Source organism: Anomaloglossus baeobatrachus, chromosome 5, assembly GCF_048569485.1.
Source record: "Anomaloglossus baeobatrachus isolate aAnoBae1 chromosome 5, aAnoBae1.hap1, whole genome shotgun sequence".
Taxonomy (NCBI): domain Eukaryota; kingdom Metazoa; phylum Chordata; class Amphibia; order Anura; family Aromobatidae; genus Anomaloglossus; species Anomaloglossus baeobatrachus.
Genome location: NC_134357.1, coordinates 563,755,141 through 563,781,284, shown reverse-complemented (window position 1 = coordinate 563,781,284; position 26,144 = coordinate 563,755,141). Strand labels below are relative to the sequence as shown.

Below are 26,144 nucleotides of genomic sequence, written 5' to 3'. Positions count from 1 at the left end.
GCTGTGGCCTGGCATTTAAATGTTAACAATCAAGAGATGCATGACAAACAGGCATAGGCCTCTTTCTCACAGAAGCCTGGCAGTTCACCATCGCCTAGTATCAACAGTCTGGGACTGGAGTGGCAACGTCACTGGACATCCACAACTTGTTCATCTTTATGAACGTTAGGCGATGTACGCTTTGAGGGGACAGCTGAATGCGCTTATCTGTCAATACAGTGCTAGCACCGCTGAAGACACGTTCTGAGAGAACGCTGGCTGCCGGGCAGGCCAAAACTTCCAAGGCGTGACTGGTGAGCTCAGACTACTCTTCAGTTTTTGAAGACCAAAATGCAAAAGGATCCAATCCCCCCCCATCCCACTTATGGCATTGATGTTGAGCTCTAGATACTCCTGCACCATCCTCCAGTTGTTCACTATGTGTCAGACTTCTACTCTGTTCTTCTGGTGCATGCAATGGTATCAAAAATAATGTGTGCCACAAATCATAGAAATTGGTTCTGGCACTTGAACTGCTGCTGCTAATGCCTCAGCATTGTCACCACAACATTTACATGATTGGAATTCTAGAACTGCGATTCACGTTGTGTGCCTCACTTCTCTCTTGTGGAAAAGTACTGTTCAGATGGTCTACAAACTTGTTTCGAAACTCCAGTATCCGTGTGTCCCTTTCCAAGGGTGGAAGCATCTTGATAAATTGAGTCTTGTACCGTGGATCTAACAAAGTGGTAACCCAGTAGTCAGCACTATTTCTAATAGTAATGATACAGACATCATGTTGCAGAGAGTGCAGTAAGATGAAGAAGACGCTTAGGTGTCGGACGCTTCCATGCGGTCCAAGTCCATGTTGTGTTGCTGGTGGAGTAACGCTCAAGTTTGCCTCCTCCATACCCTTCCACCAACCACAGACAAAAGAGATGGGATTAATATCTTCTTCATCTCCGGAGTTTTCTGCAGCTATCACCTCTTTACCCTCCATTTGTTCTTCAGCTCCTGCGGCATCACTACCACTTTGTCTGTTACCATGAGCCTGCTTCGATCGATATAGTCTACCCTCCCGTGACACCCGCCTGTACGACGACTGTCCGGACCTTACAGGAAATGGTATTCCTTCCTCATCCTCCTCTGCTTCGTCTTCCTCTGGGACCCCCACCTCCTCCCGCAGACTATTCAGTGTGCTCTAACATGTAGATGAGCGGAATAGTTATGTTGATGACGGCATCGTCAGCGCTAACCATTTTTGTAGCCATTTCGAATTTGTGCAGGAAGGTGCAGAGGTCCTTAATCTGTGCCCACTTCACAATCGTGATTTGCCCCACTTCCGTACAGTGTTGTCCAAGGTTATGCATCATGGCATAATACACCAGAGCTTGCTGTTGCTACCACAGTCGCTGAAACATGTGCAGTGTGGAATTCCACTATGTCGGCACATCGTATATCAACCGGTTAACAGATAGGCCAAAAGTCCTTTGTAGTGTTGCAAGTTGATTAGCCGTGGGGTGCGAACGGCGAAAGTGATCACACAGCAACCGTGCCTTGTGCAGCAGCGCATCCAGACCAGGATAGTGGACTAGAAATTTCTGTACAACCAGGTTCAGGACGTGAGCCATGCAAGGTACAAGTGGGATGCCCTGCGGTAGATGGGCAGCTCCCCCCCTAACAATACGGACATGGATAGAACTAGTAAATTCAATGCTTCCCTATGAGCGGAAGGTGTATCAAAATAGAGGATGCCCCGAGAAATATAATAATGTCTGGGAAATGTGGAATTCCTCTCCCTTGACATTGCCAGTTTCAATGTGATTGCTGTGTGAGCTGTTCATTCTCGTTTGTACTATTGTAAGAATATTCGGGACTCGTACTTAACTGTGTTATATACCTGAAGATTGGAGTCAAGGTGGAAGCGGTCACTGCGTACTTATGTTTTGCTTGTTGTCCCTATTCTTTCTTATGTTTTGTTTAGGAGTCTTTATATCCCTGGTATTTGGAATATACTGTATGCTTTACTAATGTTGAATCCTACTATAATTCTGCAACTATATAGTATATCTGTTTCCATTGTGTACCTGGTATATTACTGTTGTTTAATAAATTAATTTTTATAAAAAAGGTACATGTGGGATGTCGCCCAGGCATAGGGCCGTTAACAGGTTTGCACCATTGTCGCACACGGCCTTCCTTGGCTCCAGGTTCAGTAGAGACAGCCATTGATATTACTCAGCCCGGATAGCGGTCCACAACTCTGCAGCTGTGTGACTGCATTCTCCAAAGCAGATTAATTTCAGCACTGACTGACTGCGTTGAGCCTTGGCTGAACTGTACGGAGGTGGTGAGGATTCTCTCTGCCCTCTCCGAATGCATGTTCCATTAAGGGAGAGGTTGGTGTTGAGGACAAACAAGAGTAATTGGGGTGGCACCTCTGGGAAATTAACGGTGTATGATGTTGAAGTGGAGGAAGAGGAGGAGAGGCCACTTAATGCAGCACTTGCCATCCACTGTAGCACCTGCTGTTTATTAACCTCATTTTGATGTTGAAGAGATGTGCGGCTGCCAAAGAAATCTAGTGGAGTACGCTGTCTAGTAACGGAAGTTGTTCTCATTTCTATGGGGATAGGATGAGTCGGCGTTTACTCACTAGACCTTTGACTAACAGAACTTACCACACATATACCTCCAACACCCCTCCTATTTCCCCTTCCACGAATACCTCGTCATGATTTACCACTCATGGTTAAATCACCCTTACCCTTTGAAAACAGATGTTTCACAACCCTATGACCACATCTGTCACAAAATATATTTTTTTTTATTTCCTGCCTGAGTTAGCAATATAGTGAAGGCACTAAAAAGTACCACTACCTACAAATGCGGTTCGCTGCGTAATTTGGAGCAGACACGGTAAATAGCCAAGAAGACCTTTTTAACTTGTTCAACAGCAAATTTTCTGCAGGCACCACTCACAATACCTACACCTGTATTTCACTGTGTAATATTGAGCTGGCAATTTAAGTTGCAAAGAAACAATTTTTAGATACTTCCTTACCACCTTTTTTAGGCCAGACACTAACAAGCAACAATACCTATAACTGTGTTAGCAGAATTTTTACCAGGCAATTAAAATTGGCAAGAACCACTTTTTAAATACTTCCCTAGCAACTTTTTCGGCCACCCGCGGCTAACTACCAATACCTATAAATGTGTTTTCTTCATTTTCAGCAGGCAATTAAAATTGCCAATAACCAGTTTTTAGATACTTCCCTGATACCTATAACTGTGTTTACAGATTTTTGATCAGGCAATTAAAATAACCAAGAAACACTTTTTAGATACTTCACTTTCTATTTTCTTAGGCCAGGCACTAACAAATAACAATACATATGACTGTGCTTGCATACTTTTCAGCAGCCAGTAATACTTAGCAATAATTATTTACATGCTTCACTGGCAACTCTTTAGCAGGCACTACAAGTACCAATCCCTATTTCGATCGTTAAATGTGCCGATTTGTGGCACACACACACCTTTCCGTAAAGTGCACATCACTATTGTAAACTATCGCTCTCCTACAGAGCTGATCGAACTGGCCAAAAACCGGGACCAGCGGATCACTGCGCAATTAAAAAAAAAGTCTGATCCGCTCCGGAATCCGGTACCCATAAAAGTTGGTGGAAGGGATAGGGGGGCAGGAGCTCGCGCGGTATGCTCACGCAGGCCGTGTCATGGCGGCAAACTCCTTCCAGGTCACACTTTTCCCTTCTGGAGCTGACAATTCAATATTCATTGTTTTGCCCACCCACTGGCACGCGTGTAATTGGTTGCAGCTAGATGCGCCCCCATCCTGAGTGGCAGTGTCAGCTGACTGCAACCAATCACAGGCGGCAGGACGGGCGGTGGGCGGGGAAAGCAGTGCAAGTGTCTGCTGGTCAGTATGGTGAGAGAGCATGTAGACAGAAACACATGCTCCTGTCAGAAGTGTGCGCGGCTGTGCCGGTGATGCACTGTCAGACTCGTACAAGTCTGGCGTGACATCAGCCGGCACAGCCTGTGCTCTCTGAACATGAGCATGCATGTACAGAGAAACACATGCACGCTCCTGTCAGAAGTGTGCGCGGCTGTGCCGGTGATGCGCTGTCAGACTCGCGGGAGTACTTTGCAAGATTGATTCCGGCCTAAGAGAAATTGCATGCAGCTTTTTTTTTTTAAAATAAATAATAAAATAACATAAAAAAAAACCCACAACGTGCGACCTCCCCTAATTTTCATCCCCAGCCAAGATAAAGCCAGCTGGGGGCTGGTATTCTCAGCTCGTACCCGCCCGGCATTCATTAGATGTGACAATCCCGGTGCTATACCGGCTCTTCCCGTTGCCCTGGAGTGATGGCAGTCGGGGTAATAAGGGGTTAATAACAGTGCACAGCTGCTACTAAACCCCAGGTCAGTGATGCCACAGGCATCTATGAGATACCTACATCACTAATCTATAAAGTGAAAGTGAATAAGCACAGACACAGAGAAAAATCCTTTATTTGTAATAAAATACAAAACACAACCCTCTTTCACCACTTTATTAACCCCCAACATCCTGGAGGTCTGGCATAATCCATACGAGGTCCCGAGCTCTACTACATCTGAATATCACAACGAGCGGCCATACAGTCCCTGACAAGTTCTGTCGCTTATCCATGTTATGTAAATAAAAGCTTATAACCTGACTTTTAATTCATCCATTGGTTTTATAAATTAATCTGTTGAAAGCTTAAATCCTCCCAAATTTGGTTTAGGTTATGAAAATAAAGTTGCTGCAAAGCTGAAATATTGATCATTTAATGAACACAGAAAGGTCAGATTTTGGCAAGACAAAAGTTTTGTCGCCCACAGAAAGTAATGTGAAATTTAAACAAATAATTAACTTCTAATACAAAGATATATTGCATAACATTTGTAAATGAAGTTGTGGTGGTATTAGAGCCATATTTAATATTTTGTGTGAGTTCCATGAGCTTGAAAGACTGTATCCATGCGGTTCAAGAATGATTCATACAATTTATTGATAAAGTCATCAGGAATTGCAAAGAATGCAGTCTTATATGCCTCCTAGAGTTCATCTAGATTCTTTGGTTTTGTCTTCCAAGCTTCCTCTTTCATTCTACCCCAAACATTCTCAATGATGTTCATGTCTTGTGACTGGGCTGGCCAGTCCTTGAGCACCTTGATCTTATTTGTCAGGAGGAACTTTGTTGTAGAGATGGATGTATGAGATGGAGCACCATCCTGCTGCAGAATTTGACCCCTTGTATGATTAGGAATGTAAGAGGTAGCTAATACTTCTTGATATTTTAGGCTATTGATAATGTCTTCCACCTTGCAAATGTTTCGCACACCCCCATACTGAATGTAACCCCAGACCATGATCTTTCCACCCTCAAACATAACTGTTTTCTGGATCGATACGGGCTCCAGTAGGTCTCCTGCAGTATTTGCGGTGGCTGTGGTGTAATTCAACGGGATTCATCAAAGAAATCCACCTTCTGCCACTTTTCCAGCATCCATCTGTTTAGCAGGCTGGGGGACTATTAATTGCCTTTTGTTTAGTGCTGACTTCTGTGCACTGATTCGATCATGGAGGCCATTTCGAGACAGAATCCGACAAACTGTTCTAGTTAACACAGAGACTTGAGGTGACCAGGCCTGTTGGAGCTCTGAAGAGGGGCTGGTTTAGGATTTTCTAACCAACAAACGTTCCTCCTGAGCAGTTGTCTTGCGGGGTCTGCCGGACCTGGGCTTGTCAAAAACATCTACAGTCTCTTCAAATCTTTTTTTAATTCTTTGTACTTGATGCTGAGACACATTAAAGGTGTCAGCCACCTCTGCAGTGGATCTGGTCTTCAGCCTCTTGATAATTAAGGCTTTGGTAACAGGGTGGATTTTTTGGCATGTTGTCAGAGGTCAAGTTGCAGTTCAAGTGAAGGTCTGGGGTGCTGGGTTTCTTTTTATACACACCCACTAATTAACCAGTCATTTAGTGAACACAGGTGAGGATGTAAACTAGGATTAGGTGCATTATTTGACAAGGCGACAACATTTTTGTCTTGCCAAAATCTGACCTTTCTGTGTTCATTAAATGATCAATATTTCAGCATTGCAGCAACCTTATTTTCATAACCTAAACCAAATTTGGGAGGGATTCAGCTTTCAAAAGAGTAATTGATAAAACCAATGGATGAATTTAAAGTCAGGTTATAAGCTTTTATTTACATAGCATGGATAAGTGACAGAACTTCTGTCAGGGAGTGTAGAGCACGACCGCTCGCTGTGAGCTCCAGAGAATGAATGAGCTGCACAATGAGCAGTGACGTCACTCAAGTCATTTGCGGTCACAGCTGGAGGTTCCCACTGTCCTTCACCTGTGATCGCAGGTAACCTGACCTCAGGTGGAGGTCACCGAGTTCACAGACCTGCATCTCCTAGCAGAAAATCGCATTTTTTTTGGCCAAGAGATGCAGATTTGGTGCTGAAATTTTGACACCATATTCCTGCACCCAATCTACACTTCCTGCCAAAAAAATGCGTTTTTGTTTACGCTTTTTTTTTGCCGAAGTTTTTTGTTCTGGCTTTTTGCTGCGATTTTTGCCACGGTTTTGTGCTAGGAGGTGCACACTTGGTCCTGAAATCGTCTGCACCAGATTTCACCACAAAATTTGCATTTTTTTGTTGCTTAAAAAAAAACAAAAAACACTACGTGCGATCTCTCCCCAATTTTCATCCCTAGCCATGATAAAGCTGGCTGGGGGCTGGTATTCTCAGCCCGCACCCTCCCAGTATTGCCGCATCTATTAGATGTGACAATCCCGGTGCTATACCGGCTCTTCTTGGTGCTCTGGAGCAGTGGCAATCGAGGTAATAACAGGTGAATAACAGTGCATAGTTGCTACTAAACCCTAAGTTAATGATGGCACAGGAGTCTATGAGATACCTCCATCATAAACCTGTACATGAAAGTAAATAAGCACAAACACAGAGGAAAAAAATCTTTTATTTGGAATAAAAATACAAAAACACACCCTCCTTCACCACTTTATTAACCCTAAACTGCCTGCAGGTCCGGCATAATCCACATGCCTACAGGTCCGGCAAAATCCACACGAGATCCCACAACGATGCATCCAGCTCTGCTACATCTCACAGCTAGCAGCCATAGAGAACGACTTGCAGCTGTGAGTGTGGCCTACGACTGAGCCGCAGTGCGCGATAATTGGAGGCAGACGCTGTCACAGGCTGGGGGCGCGTCTGCCGGCAACCAACCAATCACAGACGACAGGACGGCCGGTGGGCAGGGAAAGCATGGAAAGCTGTGTGTATGCGATGAGCCTATTGCGCAGTACAGGAAGTGAATGCGTGACCCAGAAGCAGTGTGCCGCCATGACACCGAGTCTCGGTAAATATGAAACACTGTTTTAATTCGGTTTTTCTTTATTTTTCAATTAATTTCCCCAGTGCTGGATACAGATCGTGCACCCGGCATCCCAGGCCCGGGTCTGGCACCCGGGCATCTTTGAAACCGCGTGGATCCGGACTTTTACAGTCTGGATCCGCTCAGCCCTCCTCTCCCATATATCTCAACTACCTAGCATTAAACCCCTAACTAAGCTCACTGGCTTCTGACGGGCTAGAGTCCAAGCCTCCTGAAGCAATTTTACACATCCCCATATCAAATAGCACCACAATTCTATCCAAAAGCAAAAAATGCTATATATATATATATATATATATATATATATATATATATATATATATATATATATATATATATATATATATATATATATATATATATACATACATATACATACATACATACATATACATATATATATATATATATATATATATATAAAAGCATTTTTGAAAAACGCAGCCATGAACATTACCAACTTTTGGGGGAGGAGCTCGGGGTTACCGAGACCGATCGAACAAGCTACGGCTCATACCGAATTTGAAATTGGCGAACCTTTGCCAAGCAGGTTCACACATCTCTGTGTGTGACATCTGTTCCTTTTACTATAAACTGCACATTTTCCATGTCCAGGATGTACGGGAAACCTCTTACACCTTATTTTTAGGATAATAAGTTTTGTTCATTCTTTTTAGTACCACTTTCTAGCAGCTGCTGAATGAGAAGAATCTGTGACTTCTCTGCATTTAGTGGTCACTATGTAAGGGGTGGGCAGACCCCTTACAAGGAGGTGCAGTTTTCCCCTGAAGATACCTCACTCTGGGGTAGTTACTGTTGATGTTATTAATAAACATGTTTTTAATGTGCAGTGGGTTTTCCCCTAGAGCCCGGGTGGGACGGCTGTCCCCATAGAAACAGGGCAGGAGAGAGGAGGAGCCGGCAGCTTAGAGAGAGAAGTGTGTGTGTGTGTTGAAGTCAGTTGATTCCGGGACGGGGGAGAAGGAACAGCCAGGGGCAGAGTGTGGAGCTGAGTGGGCAGAAAGAAAGAAAGAAGGGAAGAAGAGAAGAAGTGTCCTCAAGGGTGAAGCAGAATTGGTGTGGGTCCAGTCTGTGTTAGCCGGAGTGGTAGCCTAGGTGAAGTGGAGTAGCCGGGCACATCCCCACTAGAGGAGACAACAAGGAAAGATTTCCCCGGACAGGAATTGTGACCGTGCGCTGGAAAATCCGTGCATTGAGCTGTCTGTGAAACTCTGTGCAATAAAGATGTCGTCTGGTTTATCTGATCCCTGCCTGAAGAGTCTTCCTGCGGCTGAAAGTATGCTCTTTTACACCACACTCTGCCCCGCAGAACAATCCCCTGTCCCAGTAGTAACGGCGGAGCCGGGGGTTGGCCTGAGAGAAAAGGGGGCCACGACTACAAGCCCCGAGGCACCCCTGGCACCCCGTTACATGTGGCGTAGTCGACAGGATCCGGATTATATGCAAGGGGTCCCGATCCAAGAAGATGGAGACCAAGTGGTGCCTAAGGCGTTGGACCAGGCACAAGACGGCGGTAAGATGGCCGCCGTCTTCACGAGTACAGCGAGCGCGCAAAGAATTGGCGCCAAACGAAAGACCCTGAGTTGGCCGGCGAAGACAAAGAAGTACAGAGTACGCCGTCCAAAGAGGGGAGGTGCTGGCCCTAAGATGTTACTGAAAACATGTGGAGAGGGTGGCAGTACAGAGAAAAAGAAGAGTCACCTATGCTGGGTCGATTTAATGTGTGAGACTGGGGGTGGAGCGTATACAAGAGCGGGAAAAGAAGGCCCGCCTCCACCTTCCCCAGCATCTCCACCGTTCCCGGCGCCATTACAGGAAGGTCTGCAAGAGATCGGATGGGAAGAGTGTCAGTACCGGAGACATACACAGCAGAGACCGGTGCTGGCTGAGATTTCCCGGCCGAGAAACACGCTGGCGGTGTCGCCAGAAGTCATGACAGGACTGAGTGCTGACCCAGACAAGGGGACACCGGCGGTGTTAGCGATCCACCAGAGTATGGTCACACACCCGGTGATCGTCGTGGGTAGTCCCCGTCCGTCCCGTTCAGCGACCCCGTCACCACCGTCGGGGGTTGAAGAGGCAAAACCGGAGACAGAGGCGCCAGAACCACCAGTCAACTACGAACCGTTCCGGAGGCTGCGCCGCTTGCCAGGTCAGTCCCTTTCCAATTATGTGAGGGCTTAGCGGGCCGAAGGGCAGCGCGCTTACCATCCCGAGTGACCCGTAACGACCGGAGGTGATGGACATGTTCGTGTTGAAGACCGGTGTTGTTAAAGAGCCGGAAAAGTTCCACAGTTTGCAACCATGTTTAAGTTACCGAGCCCGGAAGGAGCCTGATGCTGGACTGAGCCAGGGGCTCCCTCCGTGATGTTAAGGAAGACTTTATTGTTTGTCCTCCTATTTACTAAGACCGGGAGTGCTGTAAAAGCCTCCGGGCAGAAGACCAGCAAAGACCGGGAGTGCCTGCTGAAGGCCTCCGGGCACACTGCCTACAAAGACCGGGAGCTCCCAGGAGGGACTTCGGGCGCAGAACTTGGGCGCTCAGTGGTTGACTTTGTTTATGAAGGTTTTAAAGTTTTATCCAAAGTTTGCCTTGCTGATAAATTGTGTTTTACAGGTTCGAGCCTTGCCGGGAGGCTTAGGCTTAAAGAGGGGAGGAATGTAAGGGGTGGGCAGACCCCTTACAAGGAGGTGCAGTTTGCCCCTGAAGATACCTCACTCTGGGGTAGTTACTGTTGATGTTATTAATAAACATGTTTTTACTGTGCAGTGGGTTTTCCCCTAGAGCCCGGGTGGGACGGCTGTCCCCATAGAAGCAGGGCAGGAGAGAGGAGGAGCCGGCAGCTTAGAGAGAGAAGTGTGTGTGTGTTGAAGTCAGTTGATTCCGGGACGGGGGAGAAGGAACAGCCAGGGGCAGAGTGTGGAGCTGAGTGGGCAGAAAGAAAGAAAGAAGGGAAGAAGAGAAGAAGTGTCCTCAAGGGTGAAGCAGAATTGGTGTGGGTCCAGTCTGTGTTAGCCGGAGTGGGAGCCTAGGTGAAGTGGAGTAGCCGGGCACATCCCCACTAGAGGAGACAACAAGGAAAGATTTCCCCGGACAGGAATTGTGACCGTGCGCTGGAAAATCCGTGCATTGAGCTGTCTGTGAAACTCTGTGCAATAAAGATGTCGTCTGGTTTATCTGATCCCTGCCTGAAGAGTCTTCCTGCGGCTGAAAGTATGCTCTTTTACACCACACTCTGCCCCGCAGAACAATCCCCTGTCCCAGTAGTAACGGCGGAGCCGGGGGTTGGCCTGAGAGAAAAGGGGGCCACGACTACAAGCCCCGAGGCACCCCTGGCACCCCGTTACAACTACTCACCTGGGCGGTTATCTGTAGGAATCTCCTCTTTACTCCGCTCATCACCCCTCACATATGTCTCTGTAGTATTAATATGGGTCAGATCTTCACCCTGAAACAAATATTGTAAAAGTCACAGACACATGGATAAGTCACATCTATGATCAGCTCTAATCCTGCCATCTCCACCACTCTCATTACACAAGTATAAATCATATAATACTGGTGGATAAAACAATACTGAGCACAAGACCTTCACAGCCGTCTACACATCATAGGGAGATTTCATGATACCTTCTCTCCATCTACTTGATGATCCTGAGGAACATCGGGATCTTCTTGGTTACAGTCCTGTGGGAGAAGAGGACGGGGACATCTCTCTGGTGTTGTCCTCTTGTTGGATAGAACTGGAGGAGACACATACAGGGACTGAATTCATTCATTGCATAGAGATAATTTACACATGGGCAATTTTGCCCCTGGGATCAACGTTCTGGTGCAGTCATAAGGGCTATGGAGCAGCAACTCCTGACTTCCCTTCTGTCAAAACACAGAGTACTTCGCAAGTGTGATTCCGGCCTAAGAGAAATTGCATGCAGCTTTTTTTTTTTTAAATAAATAATAAAATAACAAAAAAAAAAAACCACGACGTGCGACCTCCCCTAATTTTCATCCCCAGCCAAGATAAAGCCAGCTGGGGGCTGGTATTCTCAGCTCGTAGCCGCCCGGCATTCATTAGATGTGACAATCCCGGTGTTATACCGGCTCTTCCCGTTGCCCTGATGTGATGGCAGTCGGGCTAATAAGGGGTTAATAACAGTGCACAGCTGCTACTAAACCCCAGGTCAGTGATGCCACAGGCATCTATGAGATACCTACATCACTAATCTATAAAGTGAAAGTGAATAAGCACAGACACAGAGAAAAATCCTTTATTTGTAATAAAATACAAAACACAACCCTCTTTCACCACTTTATTAACCCCCAACATCCTGGAGGTCTGGCATAATCCATACGAGGTCCCGAGCTCTACTACATCTGAATATCACAACGAGCGGCCATACAGTCCCTGACAAGTTCTGTCGCTTATCCATGTTATGTAAATAAAAGCTTATAACCTGACTTTTAATTCATCCATTGGTTTTATAAATTAATCTGTTGAAAGCTTAAATCCTCCCAAATTTGGTTTAGGTTATGAAAATAAAGTTGCTGCAAAGCTGAAATATTGATCATTTAATGAACACAGAAAGGTCAGATTTTGGCAAGACAAAAGTTTTGTCGCCCACAGAAAGTAATGTGAAATTTAAACAAATAATTAACTTCTAATACAAAGATATGTTGCATAACATTTGTGAATGAAGTTGTGGTGGTATTAGAGCCATATTTAATATTTTGTGTGAGTTCCATGAGCTTGAAAGACTGTATCCATGCGGTTCAAGAATGATTCATACAATTTATTGATAAAGTCATCAGGAATTGCAAAGAATGCAGTCTTATATGCCTCCTAGAGTTCATCTAGATTCTTTGGTTTTGTCTTCCAAGCTTCCTCTTTCATTCTACCCCAAACATTCTCAATGATGTTCATGTCTTGTGACTGGGCTGGCCAGTCCTTGAGCACCTTGATCTTATTTGTCAGGAGGAACTTTGTTGTAGAGATGGATGTATGAGATGGAGCACCATCCTGCTGCAGAATTTGACCCCTTGTATGATTAGGAATGTAAGAGGTAGCTAATACTTCTTGATATTTTAGGCTATTGATAATGCCTTCCACCTTGCAAATGTTTCGCACACCCCCATACTGAATGTAACCCCAGACCATGATCTTTCCACTGCCAAACATAACTGTTTTCTGGATAGATACGGGCTCCAGTAGGTCTCCTGCAGTATTTGCGGTGGCTGTGGTGTAATTAAACTGAAGATTCATCAAAGAAATCCACCTTCTGCCACTTTTCCAGCATCCATCTGTTTAGCAGGCTGTGGGACTATTAATTGCCTTTTGTTTAGTGCTGACTTCTGTGCACTGATTCGACCATGGAGGCCATTTCGAGACAGAATCTGACAAACTGTTCTAGTTAACACAGAGACTTGAGGTGACCAGGCCTGTTGGAGCTCTGAAGAGCGGCTGGTTTAGGATTTTCTAACCAACAAATGTTCCTCCTGAGCAGTTGTCTTGCGGGGTCTGCCGGACCGGGGCTTGTCAAAAATATCTACAGTCTCTTCAAATCTTTTTTTAATTCTTTGTATTTGATGCTGAGACACATTAAAAGGTGCCAGCCACCTCTGCAGTGGATCTGGTCTTCAGTCTCTTGAAAATCAAGGCTTTGGTCACAGGGTGGATTTTTGCCATGTTGTCAGAGGTCAAGTTGCAGTTCAAGTGAAGGTCTGGGGTGCTGGGTTTCTTTTTATACACACCCACTAATTAACCAGTCATTTAGTGAGCATAGGTGAGGATGTAAACTAGGATTGGGTGCATTATATGACAAGGCGACAAAACTTTTGTCTTGCCAAAATCTGACCTTTCTGTGTTCATTAAATGATCAATATTTCAGCATTGCAGCAACCTTATTTTCATAACCTAAACCAAATTTGGGAGGGATTCAGCTTTCAAAAGAGTAATTTATAAAACCAATGGATGAATTTAAAGTCAGGTTATAAGCTTTTATTTACATAGCATGGATAAGTGACAGAACTTCTGTCAGGGAGTGTAGAGCACAACCGCTCGCTGTGAGCTCCAGAGAATGAATGAGCTGCACAATGAGCAGTGACGTCACTCAAGTCATTTGCGGTCACAGCTGGAGGTTCCCACTGTCCTTCACCTGTGATCGCAGGTAACCTGATCTCAGGTGGAGGTCACCGAGTTCACAGACCTGCATCTCCTAGCAGAAAATCGCATTTTTTTTGGCCAAGAGATGCAGATTTGGTGCTGAAATTTTGACACCATATTCCTGCACCCAATCTACACTTCCTGCCAAAAAAAAAAATGCGTTTTTTGTTTACGCTTTTTTTTTGCCGAAGTTTTTTGTTCTGGCTTTTTGCTGCGATTTTTGCCACGGTTTTGTGCTAGGAGGTGCACACTTGGTCCTGAAATCGTATGCACCAGATTTCACCACCAAATTACGTACGATCTGCCCCCAATTTTCATCCCTAGCCATGATAAAGCTGGCTGGGGGCTGGTATTCTCACCCCGCACCCGCCCAGTATTGCCGCATCTATTAGATGTGACAATCCCGATGCTATACCGGCTCTTCTTGGTGCTCTGGAGCAGTGGCACTTGAGGTAATAACAGGTTAATAACAGTGCATAGCTGCTACTAAACCCTAGGTTAATGATGGCACAGGTGTCTATGAGATACCTCCATCATAAACCTGTACATGAAAGTAAATAAGCACAAACACAGAGAAAAAATCTTTTATTTGGAATAAAAATACAAAAACACACCCTCCTTCACCACTTTATTAACCCCAAACTGCCTGCAGGTCCGGCATAATCCACATGCCTGCAGGTCCGGCTTAATCCACACGAGATCCCACAATGATGCATCCAGCTCTGCTACATCTCACAGCTAGCAGCCATAGAGAACGACTTGCAGCTGTAAGTGTAGCCTACGACTGAGCCGCAATGCGCGATAACTGGAGGCAGACGCTGTCACAGGCTGGGGGCGCGTCTGCCGGCAACCAACCAAGCACAGACGACAGGACGGCTGGTGGGCGGGGAAAGCACGGAAAGCTGTGTGTAATGCGATGAGCCTATTGCACAGTACAGGAAGTGAATGCGTGACCCGGAAGCAGTGTGCCGTCATGACACAGTCTCGGTAAATATGAAACACTGTTTCAATTCTGTTTTTCTTTATTTTTCAAATAATTTCCCCAGTGCTGGATACAGATCGTGCACCCGGCATCCCAGGCCCGGGCATCTTTGAAACCGCGTGGATCCGGACTTTTACAGTCTGGATTCGCTCAGCCCTCCTCTCCTATACATCTCAACTACCTAGCATTAAACCCATAACTAAGCTCACTGGCTTCTGCCGGGCTAGAGTCCAAGCCTCCTGAAGCAATTTTACACATCCCCATATCAAATAGCACCACAATCCTATCCAAAAGCAGAAAATGCTATAATATACAGTGTCTACAAGTAGTATTCAACCCCCTGCAGATTTAGCAGGTTTGATAAGATGCAAATAAGTTAGAGCCTGCAAACTTCAAACAAGAGCAGGATTTATTAACAGATGCATAAATCTTACAAACCAACAAGTTATGTTGCTCAGTTAAATTTTAATAAATTTTCAACATAAAAGTGTGGGTCAACTATTATTCAACCCCTAGGTTTAATATTTTAATATTTTGTGGAATAACCCTTGTTTGCAATTACAGCTAATAATCGTCTTTTATAAGACCTGATCAGGCCGGCACAGGTCTCTGGAGTTATCTTGGCCCACTCCTCCATGCAGATCTTCTCCAAGTTATCTAGGTTCTTTGGGTGTCTCATGTGGACTTTAATCTTGAGCTCCTTCCACAAGTTTTCAATTGGGCTAAGGTCAGGAGACTGACTAGGCCACTGCAACACCTTGATTTTTTCCCTCTTGAACCAGGCCTTGGTTTTCTTGGCTGTGTGCTTTGGGTCGTTGTCTTGTTGGAAGATAAAATGACGACCCATCTTAAGATCCTTGATGGAGGAGCGGAGGTTCTTGGCCAAAATCTCCAGGTAGGCCATGCTATCCATCTTCCCATGGATGCGGACCAGATGGCCAGGCCCCTTGGCTGAGAAACAGCCCCACAGCATGATGCTGCCACCACCATGCTTGACTGTAGGGATGGTATTCTTGGGGTCGTATGCAGTGCCATCCAGTCTCCAAACGTCACATGTGTGGTTGGCACCAAAGATCTCGATCTTGGGCTCATCAGACCAGAGAACCTTGAACCAGTCTGTCTCAGAGTCCTCCAAGTGATCATGAGCAAACTGTAGACGAGCCTTGACATGACGCTTTGAAAGTAAAGGTACCTTACGGGCTTGTCTGGAATGCAGACTATTGCGGTGGAGTACGTTACTTATGGTATTGACTGAAACCAATGTCCCCACTGCCATGAGATCTTCCCGGAGCTCCTTCCTTGTTGTCCTTGGGTTAGCCTTGACTCTTCGGACAAGCCTGGCCTTGGCACGGGTGGAAACTTTCAAAGGCTGTCCAGGCCGTGGAAGGCTAACAGTAGTTCCATAAGCCTTCCACTTCCGGATGATGCTCCCAACAGTGGAGACAGGTAGGCCCAACTCCTTGGAAAGGGTTTTGTACCCCTTGCCAGCCTTGTGACCCTCCACAATCTTGTCTCTGATGGCCTTGAAATGCTCCTTTGTCTTTCCCATGTTGACCAAGTATGAGTGCTGTTCACAAGTTTGGGGAGGGTCTTAATTAGTCAGAAAAGGCTGGAAAAAGAGATAATTAATCCAAACATGTGAAGCTCATTGTTCTTTGTGCCTGAAATACTTCTTAATACTTTAGGGGAACCAAACAGAATTCTTGTGGTTTGAGGGGTTGAATAATAAATGACCCTCTGAATAAACTTGTCACAATTTAAAAAAAAAAAAAAAAAAAAAAAAGAAATAACATTCTTTTTTGCTGCAGTGCATTTCACACTTCCAGGCTGATCTACAGTCCAAATGTCACAATGCCAAGTTAATTCCGAATGTGTAAACCTGCTAAATCTGCAGGGGGTTGAATACTACTTGTAGGCACTGTATATATATATATATATATATATATATATATATATATATATATATATATATATATATATATATATATATATATATATATATATATATATATATATATATATATATATATATATATATATACATACATATACATATATAAAAGAATTTTTGAAAAACGCAGCTATGAACATTACCAACTTTTGGGGGAGGGGCTCGGGGTTACCGAGAACGATCGAACAAGCTACGACTCGTACCGAATTTGAAATTGGCGAACCTTTGCCAAACAGGTTCACACATCTCTATGTGTGACATCTGTTCCTTTCACTATAAACTGCACATTTTCCGTGTCCAGGATGTACGGGAAACCTCTTACACCTTATTTTTAGGATAAGTTTTGTTCATTCTTTTTAGTACCACATTGTAGCAGCTGCTGAATGAGAAGAATCTGTGACTTCTCTGCATTTAGTGGTCACTACTCACCTGGGCGGTTATCTGTAGGAATCTCCTCTTTACTCCGCTCATCACCCCTCACATATGTCTCTGTTGTATTAATATGGGTCAGATCTTCACCCTGAAACAAAATATTGTAAAAGTCACAGACAGATGGAGAAGTCCCATCTATGATCAGCTCTAATCCTGCCATCTCCACCGCTCTCATTACACAAGTATAAAACATATAATACTGGTGGATAAAACAAGACTGAGCACAAGACCTTCACAGCCGTCTACACATCATAGGGAGATTTCATGATACCTTCTCTCCATCTACCTGATGATCCTGAGGAACATCAGGATCTTCTTGGTTACAGTCCTGTGGGAGAAGAGGACGGGGACATCTCTCTGGTTTCCTCTTGCTGGATAGAACTGGAGGAGACACATACAGGGACTGAATTCATTCATTGCATAGAGATAATTACAGAGTTTACACATGGGCAATTTTGCCCCTGGGATCAACGTTCTGGTGCAGTTATAAGGGCTATGGAGCAGCAACTCCTGACTTCCCTTCTGTCAAAACACATCACAAAAATCAGAGAGAAGACCAGGTAGGCTTATGTTGACCAACGATAGACATTCAAGTCCAACCATGTGGATCGAGCAAACTGTTCATCGATTGCCCCTAAACCACTATCTAGAAAAACCGTAACAGGAATTTATTGGCCCCAACCGTAAACCTGGTGAGTATTAAACATTGAGATACCATTGTGGAAAACATATGTTTGAATCCGCCAAACAGCCTGGGTCTAGGAGTTTTCCAACTGCCGTCTTTCCCTTGGCACAGAGAAATAGGCATTGATAAACTGTCCCTTTTTGTCAGAGAAAAAACAGACTTCGCCCCCTTTTTAGTAGAGTGGAGGTTCTTCCCCCATGGGACAGCCCTCTGAGCTGCATGAGGTCAGGTGATGACTCTGAAAGTAACACAGGTACATAAACACCCTCCCCAGATTGTTTTAAATTCATAGGTCGTCTTCCAAGAATTAACTATCAATGCATATTACCAAAGCCATAGCACACTCTAAAGAAGGAGGGATCTCCTACATAACCAACTTTACCCTTTCAAACAACCCCTGGAAAAACAGGCTTTTCAGAGCCGGAGTCATTCCACTGTGTGTCCGTGGATCAGGGCCGGAATTCAGAGCAATGACCCTCTGCAGGCCGATGATATGCTATCCGGATTATAATAGATGAGTCCAAAAACCGAGAAGACCCTCATCCACCATCAAAAATACAGGACCACTCAAAATAGAAACAGTAAAGGGTGCTTTACACGCTGCGACATCACTAACGATATATCGTCGGGGTCACGGTGTTTGTGACGCACATCCGGCGTTGTTAGCGACATCGCAATGTGTGACAGCTACGAGCAACGATCGCAAAAACGTCAAAAATCGGTGATCGTTGACACGCCGCTGCTTTTTATAATATCGTTGGTGGTGCATGCCGCTGGTTGTTTGTCGTTCCTGCGACATCACACATCGCTATGTGTGACACCGCAGGAACGACGAACATCTCCTTACCTGCGTCCACCGGTAATGTGGAAGGAAGGAGGTGGCCAGGATATTCTGACCACTCATCTCTGCCCCTCAGCTTCTATTGGACGGCTGCCGTGTGACGTCGCACGAACCGCCCCCTTAGAAAGGATAAGGTTTGCCGGCCACAGCGATGTCGCAGGGAAGGTAAGTCCGTGTGACGGGTGTAAGCGATGTTGTGCACCACGGGCAGCGATTTGCCCATGTCGCACAAACGACAAGGGCGGTTATGCTCGCTAGCGATATCGATAGCGATATCACAGCATGTAAAGTGCCCTTAATTCCCACCCACTGTTCTTCATCACCACAGGAGTGGGGACGTAAACGGAAATAGAAATTAAACACCTCTCTGAACGTAGCAAACCAGCTGTGCTTTCCCGACAATCTTTCTGGAAGGTGAGTTTGGGCTCTGATAATCCAGAGACCAGGGCAGATTGCACCGATATGGCAGACTAAGATTGCTGCTGTACCGCCCCTTTTAGTTAGTCCACCTGAAGAAACAAGGTCTGCGATTGTCTCACTAGTGAAAACCGTGTTGAAAAACACTAATGGAGTACAGATTTCATGAAAAAAAATTAAATTTTTTGACAAAAAATGTATTTTTTAATTCATGGTAAAAACATATAATTCATCATAAGAGGTATTATAAAGGAGGACTTTACAACCTCAGTCATCCCTGGTTAGTGGCCAACAACTAGGGAAAAGAAATTTAAATATAATGGTTGACAGTGTTCCCATGACTTCTGCCCCATCTCCATCCCGCTGAGGAAGCGACTGCGGTACGTGCGTCCGGGACGCTATCTGTTCATAGCTTCTTTTTATGGGTGAGCATTACGTTGTTTTCTACTAAATGGGCTATGGTGCCTTCATAACATGGATTAATTGTTTATAACTCACCCATTGATTACTACACTGAGACTGCCCTTTGTAGGGAAATTGCACTGTGTGTAATTGTGTACATATGCTAATTACCACTGTTATGTGTCTGCACGATTCACACAGTGCAAAATCATGGGGACACTGTCAACCATTATATTTCAATTTCTTTTCCCTAGATGCTGGTCACTAACCAGGGATGAATGAGGTTGTAAAGTCCTCCTTTATAATACCTCTTATGATGAATTGTATGTTTTTACCATGAATTAAAAAATACATTTTTTGTCAATAAATTTCATTTTTTTCATGAAATCTGTACTCCATTAGTGTTTTTCAACACGGTTTTCAATGTTGTTGCAGGAGTGTTTTCTAACATTATGTCTAATATAGGGGAATTATAATTGATTTTGACATAATGTATATAATGTTATTTTCCCCTTTTATTTCTGTGATCGGTTCTAAATTGTCTCACTAGTGCAGCAATTGGGTCAACATTGAAATATATTGAAAGTAGAGCCAGCTAGAAAGTCATGATGTGACTATAGGATAGCGAGGAACAAGGGGCTCCTATACTGTCCCTCATGCTATGGGACCCTCACTTCTGATGGACACGCCAGAGTTTAGTGCCTTACTATTCTTCTGAACATAAACTGAACTAAACTGCTTCCCCCCCTCCCAAGGAAGGAAGGCTAGGAGTGTGATGGCAACACAGATTAAGGACCCCCTTCACATTCACGTGTCTCCGGTACGTGCTAGGTCCGTGCCCGCATGTACCGGAGACACGGGCACACGTAAACCCATTAAAATCAATGGGTTTATGTGCACGCACGTGTGCAGTCATTGGCCCGTGCCTCCGTGTGGAGCAGATCTGTGCCCGTGTGCTCCACACGGATGCATGTCTGTTTTTCTCCAGCAGGACGGGTGTCACACGGCCCGCACCCGTACCACACGAATGTAGTGTGGATGCGGTCCCGTGTGACATGCGCCGGAGAAACATACGTGTCAGAGAAAAAAAAAAACAACTTTACTCACCTTCTCCTGCCCTCCTGTCTCTGCCACTGCTGTCACTTGCTGCCGAACGCCGCTCATTTAATATTCACTTCACTGTGGCCGGCAGCAGCAGCGGGGAGTCGGCAGGGCTGGAGACCGAAGATCAGCACCACAGACAGCGACGCCAGGGACAGGTGAGCAGAAGGTTCCGTTCTCCGTGTGTTATCACGGATAACACACGGAGAACACACGTAGTGCCATAAACACGGCACACGGAGGGGAAAACGCACCTTTGACATGTCCGTGAAACATGTGTGTGATTTTCATGGACATGTGAAGGGGGCCTAAGACAGACAGGTACATACCAATTTAGACATACTGCAAACTCACAGGAACAAATGGTAAGAAACTAAGGAGAAAAGCAAAAAAAAGGAAGGCAGCAACAAAAGGACACCAAGGATTAACACCACAACAACAAAGTAATTTTTGGCCAGAATTGGTTATGTACCGCATGTGACAACAATCTATGGCCTTTGTGGTGAGATGGAAGACAGAAGGGTTGTTGTTTTTAACAAAGAAAAACATCCAGGCTTGGCTATGTTGTGCCAAAACCTGCAGCAAGTCTGTGAGAAGCATGAGGGAAATGTGTTATTGTGTGATGAGACCAACGTTGAACTTTTGGGCCATAATCACAAAAGTTATGTAAGGCGCAAAGCCAACACGGCATATCACAAAAAGATCACCATACCCACAGTGAAACATGGTCCAGGCAGTATTATGTTTTGGGGCAGTTTTTTGACAATTGGAACTGGGGCTTTTGTCAAGAAGGAGGGAACAGTTCTAAAGATTATGCAGCTTTACTTAAAAGCCTTCAGACCTTTGGTAAAAAGCTTAAGAGGAATTTCACCTTTCTGTACAACAAAGGGCGTATCTGACCCACAAATCACGTAATCTACTTTTATGAAATTTGTGTTCACTTTGCGATAGTTTTACTTTTTCCATGTTCATTTTATGTGTGACATGTGTTCATTTCACTGTAAACTGCACATTACCCGTAAAAAAAAAGAAAAAAATACAGCTCACCGTATAATAGGATGCTGGTTAATTCATGTTGTAGAGAAGGTCAGACGGTGCATGGAACAAGGGAGGCTCAACGTGATTGCAGCAAAGAGAAAGAAATATCCAGCAGCAACGTCTTCATAAGGAAAAGATTTTTTCTTTAAAATTTCATATTTATTGAAACTAATTAAAATTCATAGTGCAGCAAGTTATAAGCACGCGGTTGACGCGTTTCAGAAGTTAGACTTCCTAACCAAGTTATGGTTGCTGCTGGATATTTTTTTCTTTTTGCTGTATGCTCATTCCCCGTGTCTAGGATGTAAGGGGAACCTCTTACACCTTATTTTTAGGATAATACCTTTTGTTCATTCTTTTTACTCCCACATTGTAGCAGCTGCTGAATGAGAAGAATCTGTGACTTCTCTGCATTTAGTGGTCACTACTCACCTGGGCGATTATCTGTAGGAATCTCCTCTTTACTCCGCTCATCACCCCTCACATATGTCTCTGTAGTATTAATATGGGTCAGATCTTCACCCTGAAACAAATATTGTAAAAGTCACAGACAGATGGAGAAGTCCCATCTATGATCAACTCTAATCCTGCCATCTCCACCGCTCTCATTACACAAGTATAACACATATAATACTGGAGGATAAAACAAGACTGAGCACAAGAACTTCACAGCCGTCTACACATCATAGGGAGATTTCATGGCACCTTCTCGCCATCTACCTGATGATCCTGAGGAACATCGGGATCTTCTTGGTTACAGTCCTGTGGGAGAAGAGGACGGGGACATCTCTCTGGTGTTGTCCGCTTACTGTATAGAACTGGAGGCTGGGGAACCTCCTTCATGACTTCCTTGTACAGATCTTTGTGCTCTTCTAAATACTCCCACTCTTCCATGGAGAAATATACAGTGGCATCCTGACACCTTATAGGAACCTGACACATACAAGGATTCCAATATAACAGAAAACTTGGCACTCAGGAGTTGATGTGAAAAAACTGTGATTTTTATTCCAAGAGACTACCAAGCACTGTAACGCTTGCCTCTCCTGGGAAAATAGAGACGCTCTACCACCACTGCACACTGAGTAAGGTTCATTACGGACCGAAACGTTTGTACTTGGTAGTGTCTTGGAATAATAGTCACCGTTCTTTCACATCAACTCCTGAGTGCCAAGTTCTCTGTTATATTGGTTATGGGATTGGATCCTACTTGTGCATCATCAACAGAAATGCCATGTTTTGGTAGAACAGTAGAACATACAATGATACGGTCATCCCCCGATCCCTTCATAGCGTTACTGTATAATGTCCCAGCAGTGTCACCTCTCCAGTCAGCAGCTCAATCATCTTGTAGGTGAGTTCCAGAATCTTCTGGTCATTGATGTCCTTCTGTATCGGTGGGTGAGGTGGAGGCCCCATGATTGGGCTCAGGGGTCTTCCCCATCCCTCAGACACAGGGGCCTGACAGCGCTCACTAGAGGTCTTCTTCACTACTGTGTAATCCTGGTTATGGAGAGACACAGTAAGAAATCTCACTCCAGACATTTCCAGAGTCCTCACCTCTCCAGTTCTGTCTGTTATTCCCATAGATAAGAATGGTGTAATGTGACGTCATCAGAATCTCTCACCTCTCCAGTAAGCCGGAAGAGGATCTCTAGGGTGAGGTGTAATATCCTCTCCGCCATCTTGTCTCTGTCCATATCCATCCTTCACGGGGCAATCAGGAGAATTCTCTTCTATAGATCTCCACTGAGAGGATCCGATATTGTAGGGACCTGAATGGGGAAAAGATAACAATTAGTGTTGAGAGGACCCGGGTCGGCAAAATCCGGATCCGCACGGTTTGAGCGGCAGATCCGAGTCCGACCCGGACGCGAGATTCCGGGTGCACGATCCGGATCCGTTTTTTTTTTCTTTCTCTCTCTCTCTCCCTCCCCCTCTCCCTCTCTCGTGCCCGGATTCCACTCCCCATTGACATATATGGGGCCGAATTCCGGATCGGATCTGGACTTCTTTCTCAACCCGCCGGGTAGCCGGATTTTTCACTATCCGCTCAACTCTAATAACGATGTAACATCATAAAGAATCCGCTGTAATAATACAATTACTGGAGATAATAAGGGGAAACATATGAAAAGACAGATCGTGTAGATTGTGTGTGGAGGGAAATATAAGGTTAATATCCGGTCAGGACGGATCCTCGGTGATTGAGGTCACAGTGATGTCACCGTCACACGAGTTACAGGCAATCGAGGGCCACAGCGATCACGTGTCATACATAGTGACATCACTGCTGTGACCAGTGATGTCATCAGAGACTGAAGGAAACACAGGAGCATCAGCCCGAGAACAACACAACCGCACTCTATAATCCTCCTGCTGCGCCCCCTGTGCACTCTCCACAGCAGAGGATGTCGGGGGAAGGGTCCGGTCTGTCGGATTCTCCACTGTCGGATCTTTTACCTCCAGCAGATAAACAGCAGCGAATAGAGAACACAGGAGCCTACAGCCGAGCGTCCCTGTATACGGGAGAAACCACCGAGCGAGCGACTGTTCTCCCCCAGCATCTAATGTGTATGGAGCCTGAGCCCAGTAATGGGGACTCTCCACACACCTCCACCTGCAGAGCCTGAGCCGCAGTAGATGCAAGACTGTTTGCGCTCCTTCCTGGTATGACGAAATTTGTCACATGATAGGGGGCGTGTTCAAAATGCAGCCGGACATTTCCAGACGGAATAAACATTATTTTTTTACGTCCAGCTTGGGGTCTAGGAGAGCAGAGGGGCTTCGCCTCCCCTTGCATGATTATAGTGGACAGGAGGAAACTACACCAGACCCACTAACTTGGAAGGAGTCCATACATTCTAGGCCCAACCCCCTATATATGGTTGTGAATAAATCCCAGTGGCTAGAAAGACCTTGGGCGTGACCAACCTGGTTAGTGAGCATTGGCTGCTCTGTGCTTCCAGGACCTGTGATGATGTCACATGGAGGGGAGGAGTCAGGGGTCACATGGTCAGCTCCTCAGCGTATGCAGGGCTCTGCTGTGCTGGGTGTCATGGTGCTGGATGAGGGGAAGTTTATGTGTGGGGTCAGGAGGGGTTTATAGTGTGGATGGAGCAGAGCCGTGTGTGTACGAGGTGTACGGAGCGGAGCCGTGTGTGTACGAGGTGTACGGAGCGGAGCCGTGTGTGTACGAGGTGTACGGAGCGGAGCCGTGTGTGTACGAGGTGTACGGAGCGGAGCCGTGTGTGTACGAGGTGTACGGAGCGGAGCCGTGTGTGTACGAGGTGTACGGAGCGGAGCCGTGTGTGTACGAGGTGTACGGAGCGGAGCCGTGTGTGTACGAGGTGTATGGAGCGGAGCCGTGTGTGTACGAGGTGTACGGAGCGGAGCCGTGTGTGTACGAGGTGTACGGAGCGGAGCCGTGTGTGTACAAGGTGTACGGAGCAGAGCCATGTGTTACAACGTGTGCAAAGCAGAGCCTTGTGTACGGAGCGCAGCCATGTGTTACTGTGTCGCCCAGGGAATGGTATACTCGGTCCCGGGCAGTTATTACAATTGGGGGATGTCACTGTGGTGGCCGTTGCCCAGTTCCGTGCCTTGGGTGCTTCTTATAAAGGGAATATTTACAGGGGAGATAAGAGTTAGGCTATGTGCACACGTTGCGTTTTTTTCAGCGCGGAAAAAAACGCACCCTCTGGCAGAGGGGAGAATTGTAAACAATGCTTTTTGAGAAAAAACGCATGCGTTTTTCATGCGTTTTTTTAGGTGCGTTTTTTAAGACTTGTCAATGTAAATAAAGTTGGTTGAACACAGACCTTTGGGAAAAAAAACCTGTGATGTCATTTCCTTCTTCTCCACATTCTCTACATTCTCCATTGTGGAAACAGAGTGATCTTGGCTGTAATAAAAAATGCCGCACCCCACAGGACAGATACGTCTACACAGGGCCCAACGAAGTCGGCTGCTTATTCTACTGTTATTACTTTGTCGTCGTAGACGCCAGGTAATTTTTTGACCAAAATTGTATAACGTTTCTGTTTTCTTTGTTGTTCTCTATTAACTAATACAATATGTTGTAAGCAATGACCAAAAGGATGTGGGTGCATCCTCTCGTTATGGCGCGTGAGGAGAAATGCCATTTCACCTTACTTTACAGCGATTTAAGGCGGTGAGCAAAACCTAGTCTTTTTATTTTGCTACATATGTATATCTTTATGTAATACCATATTTCTATATGGGTCTCTATAGGTTATTTTCCTTTTTTTGTTGACATATACAATCTGGATCTAAGGCCCTGTGCGCACTTACCGGTTTTTGCAGCGGATTTCCTGCGGTTTTGCTGCATGTTATGTTCATAACATCTCTGCAGTGAATCACCAGCAAAAAAAATGCTGTGCGCCCTATGCGGAATTTGACAGCTGCATGTTTTGCTGCGGGATTCCCGCTGCAAAAACAATTGCATGTCACTTCTTTTCCGCACGTCGCTGCGGGATTTCACTCCATTGACTGCAATGTAATCGTGAAATCCCGCAGGGAAAAACGCAGGCAGCAAATTCTGTGCTGTTCATTGCGTTTTCATGCGTAATTCACTACGGTATTTCGTGGTTTACCTGCGGTAATGTACATTGCTGCCCTG

At 45.3% G+C, this 26,144-nt stretch overlaps 2 protein-coding genes across 2 annotated transcripts in view; both read right to left on the bottom strand.

The window, feature by feature from the left end:
• LOC142312320 (uncharacterized) overlaps positions 1–22,440 on the bottom strand; it is a 56,630-nt gene extending 34,190 nt beyond the window's left edge. The window contains exons 1-6 of the mRNA XM_075351248.1: positions 22,223–22,440; positions 21,935–22,025; positions 17,305–17,399; positions 17,016–17,106; positions 11,124–11,236; positions 10,851–10,941 (exon numbers count right to left, since the gene is read on the bottom strand). Of these exons, the coding sequence (XP_075207363.1) occupies positions 10,851–10,941; positions 11,124–11,236; positions 17,016–17,106; positions 17,305–17,399; positions 21,935–22,025; positions 22,223–22,396 (655 nt within the window). The 5' untranslated portion in view covers positions 22,397–22,440. The remainder of the gene's footprint in view (positions 1–10,850; positions 10,942–11,123; positions 11,237–17,015; positions 17,107–17,304; positions 17,400–21,934; positions 22,026–22,222) is intronic.
• Positions 1–26,144, bottom strand: part of LOC142313024 (uncharacterized) — a 327,494-nt gene that overhangs the window by 136,824 nt on the left and 164,526 nt on the right. The window lies entirely within an intron of this gene.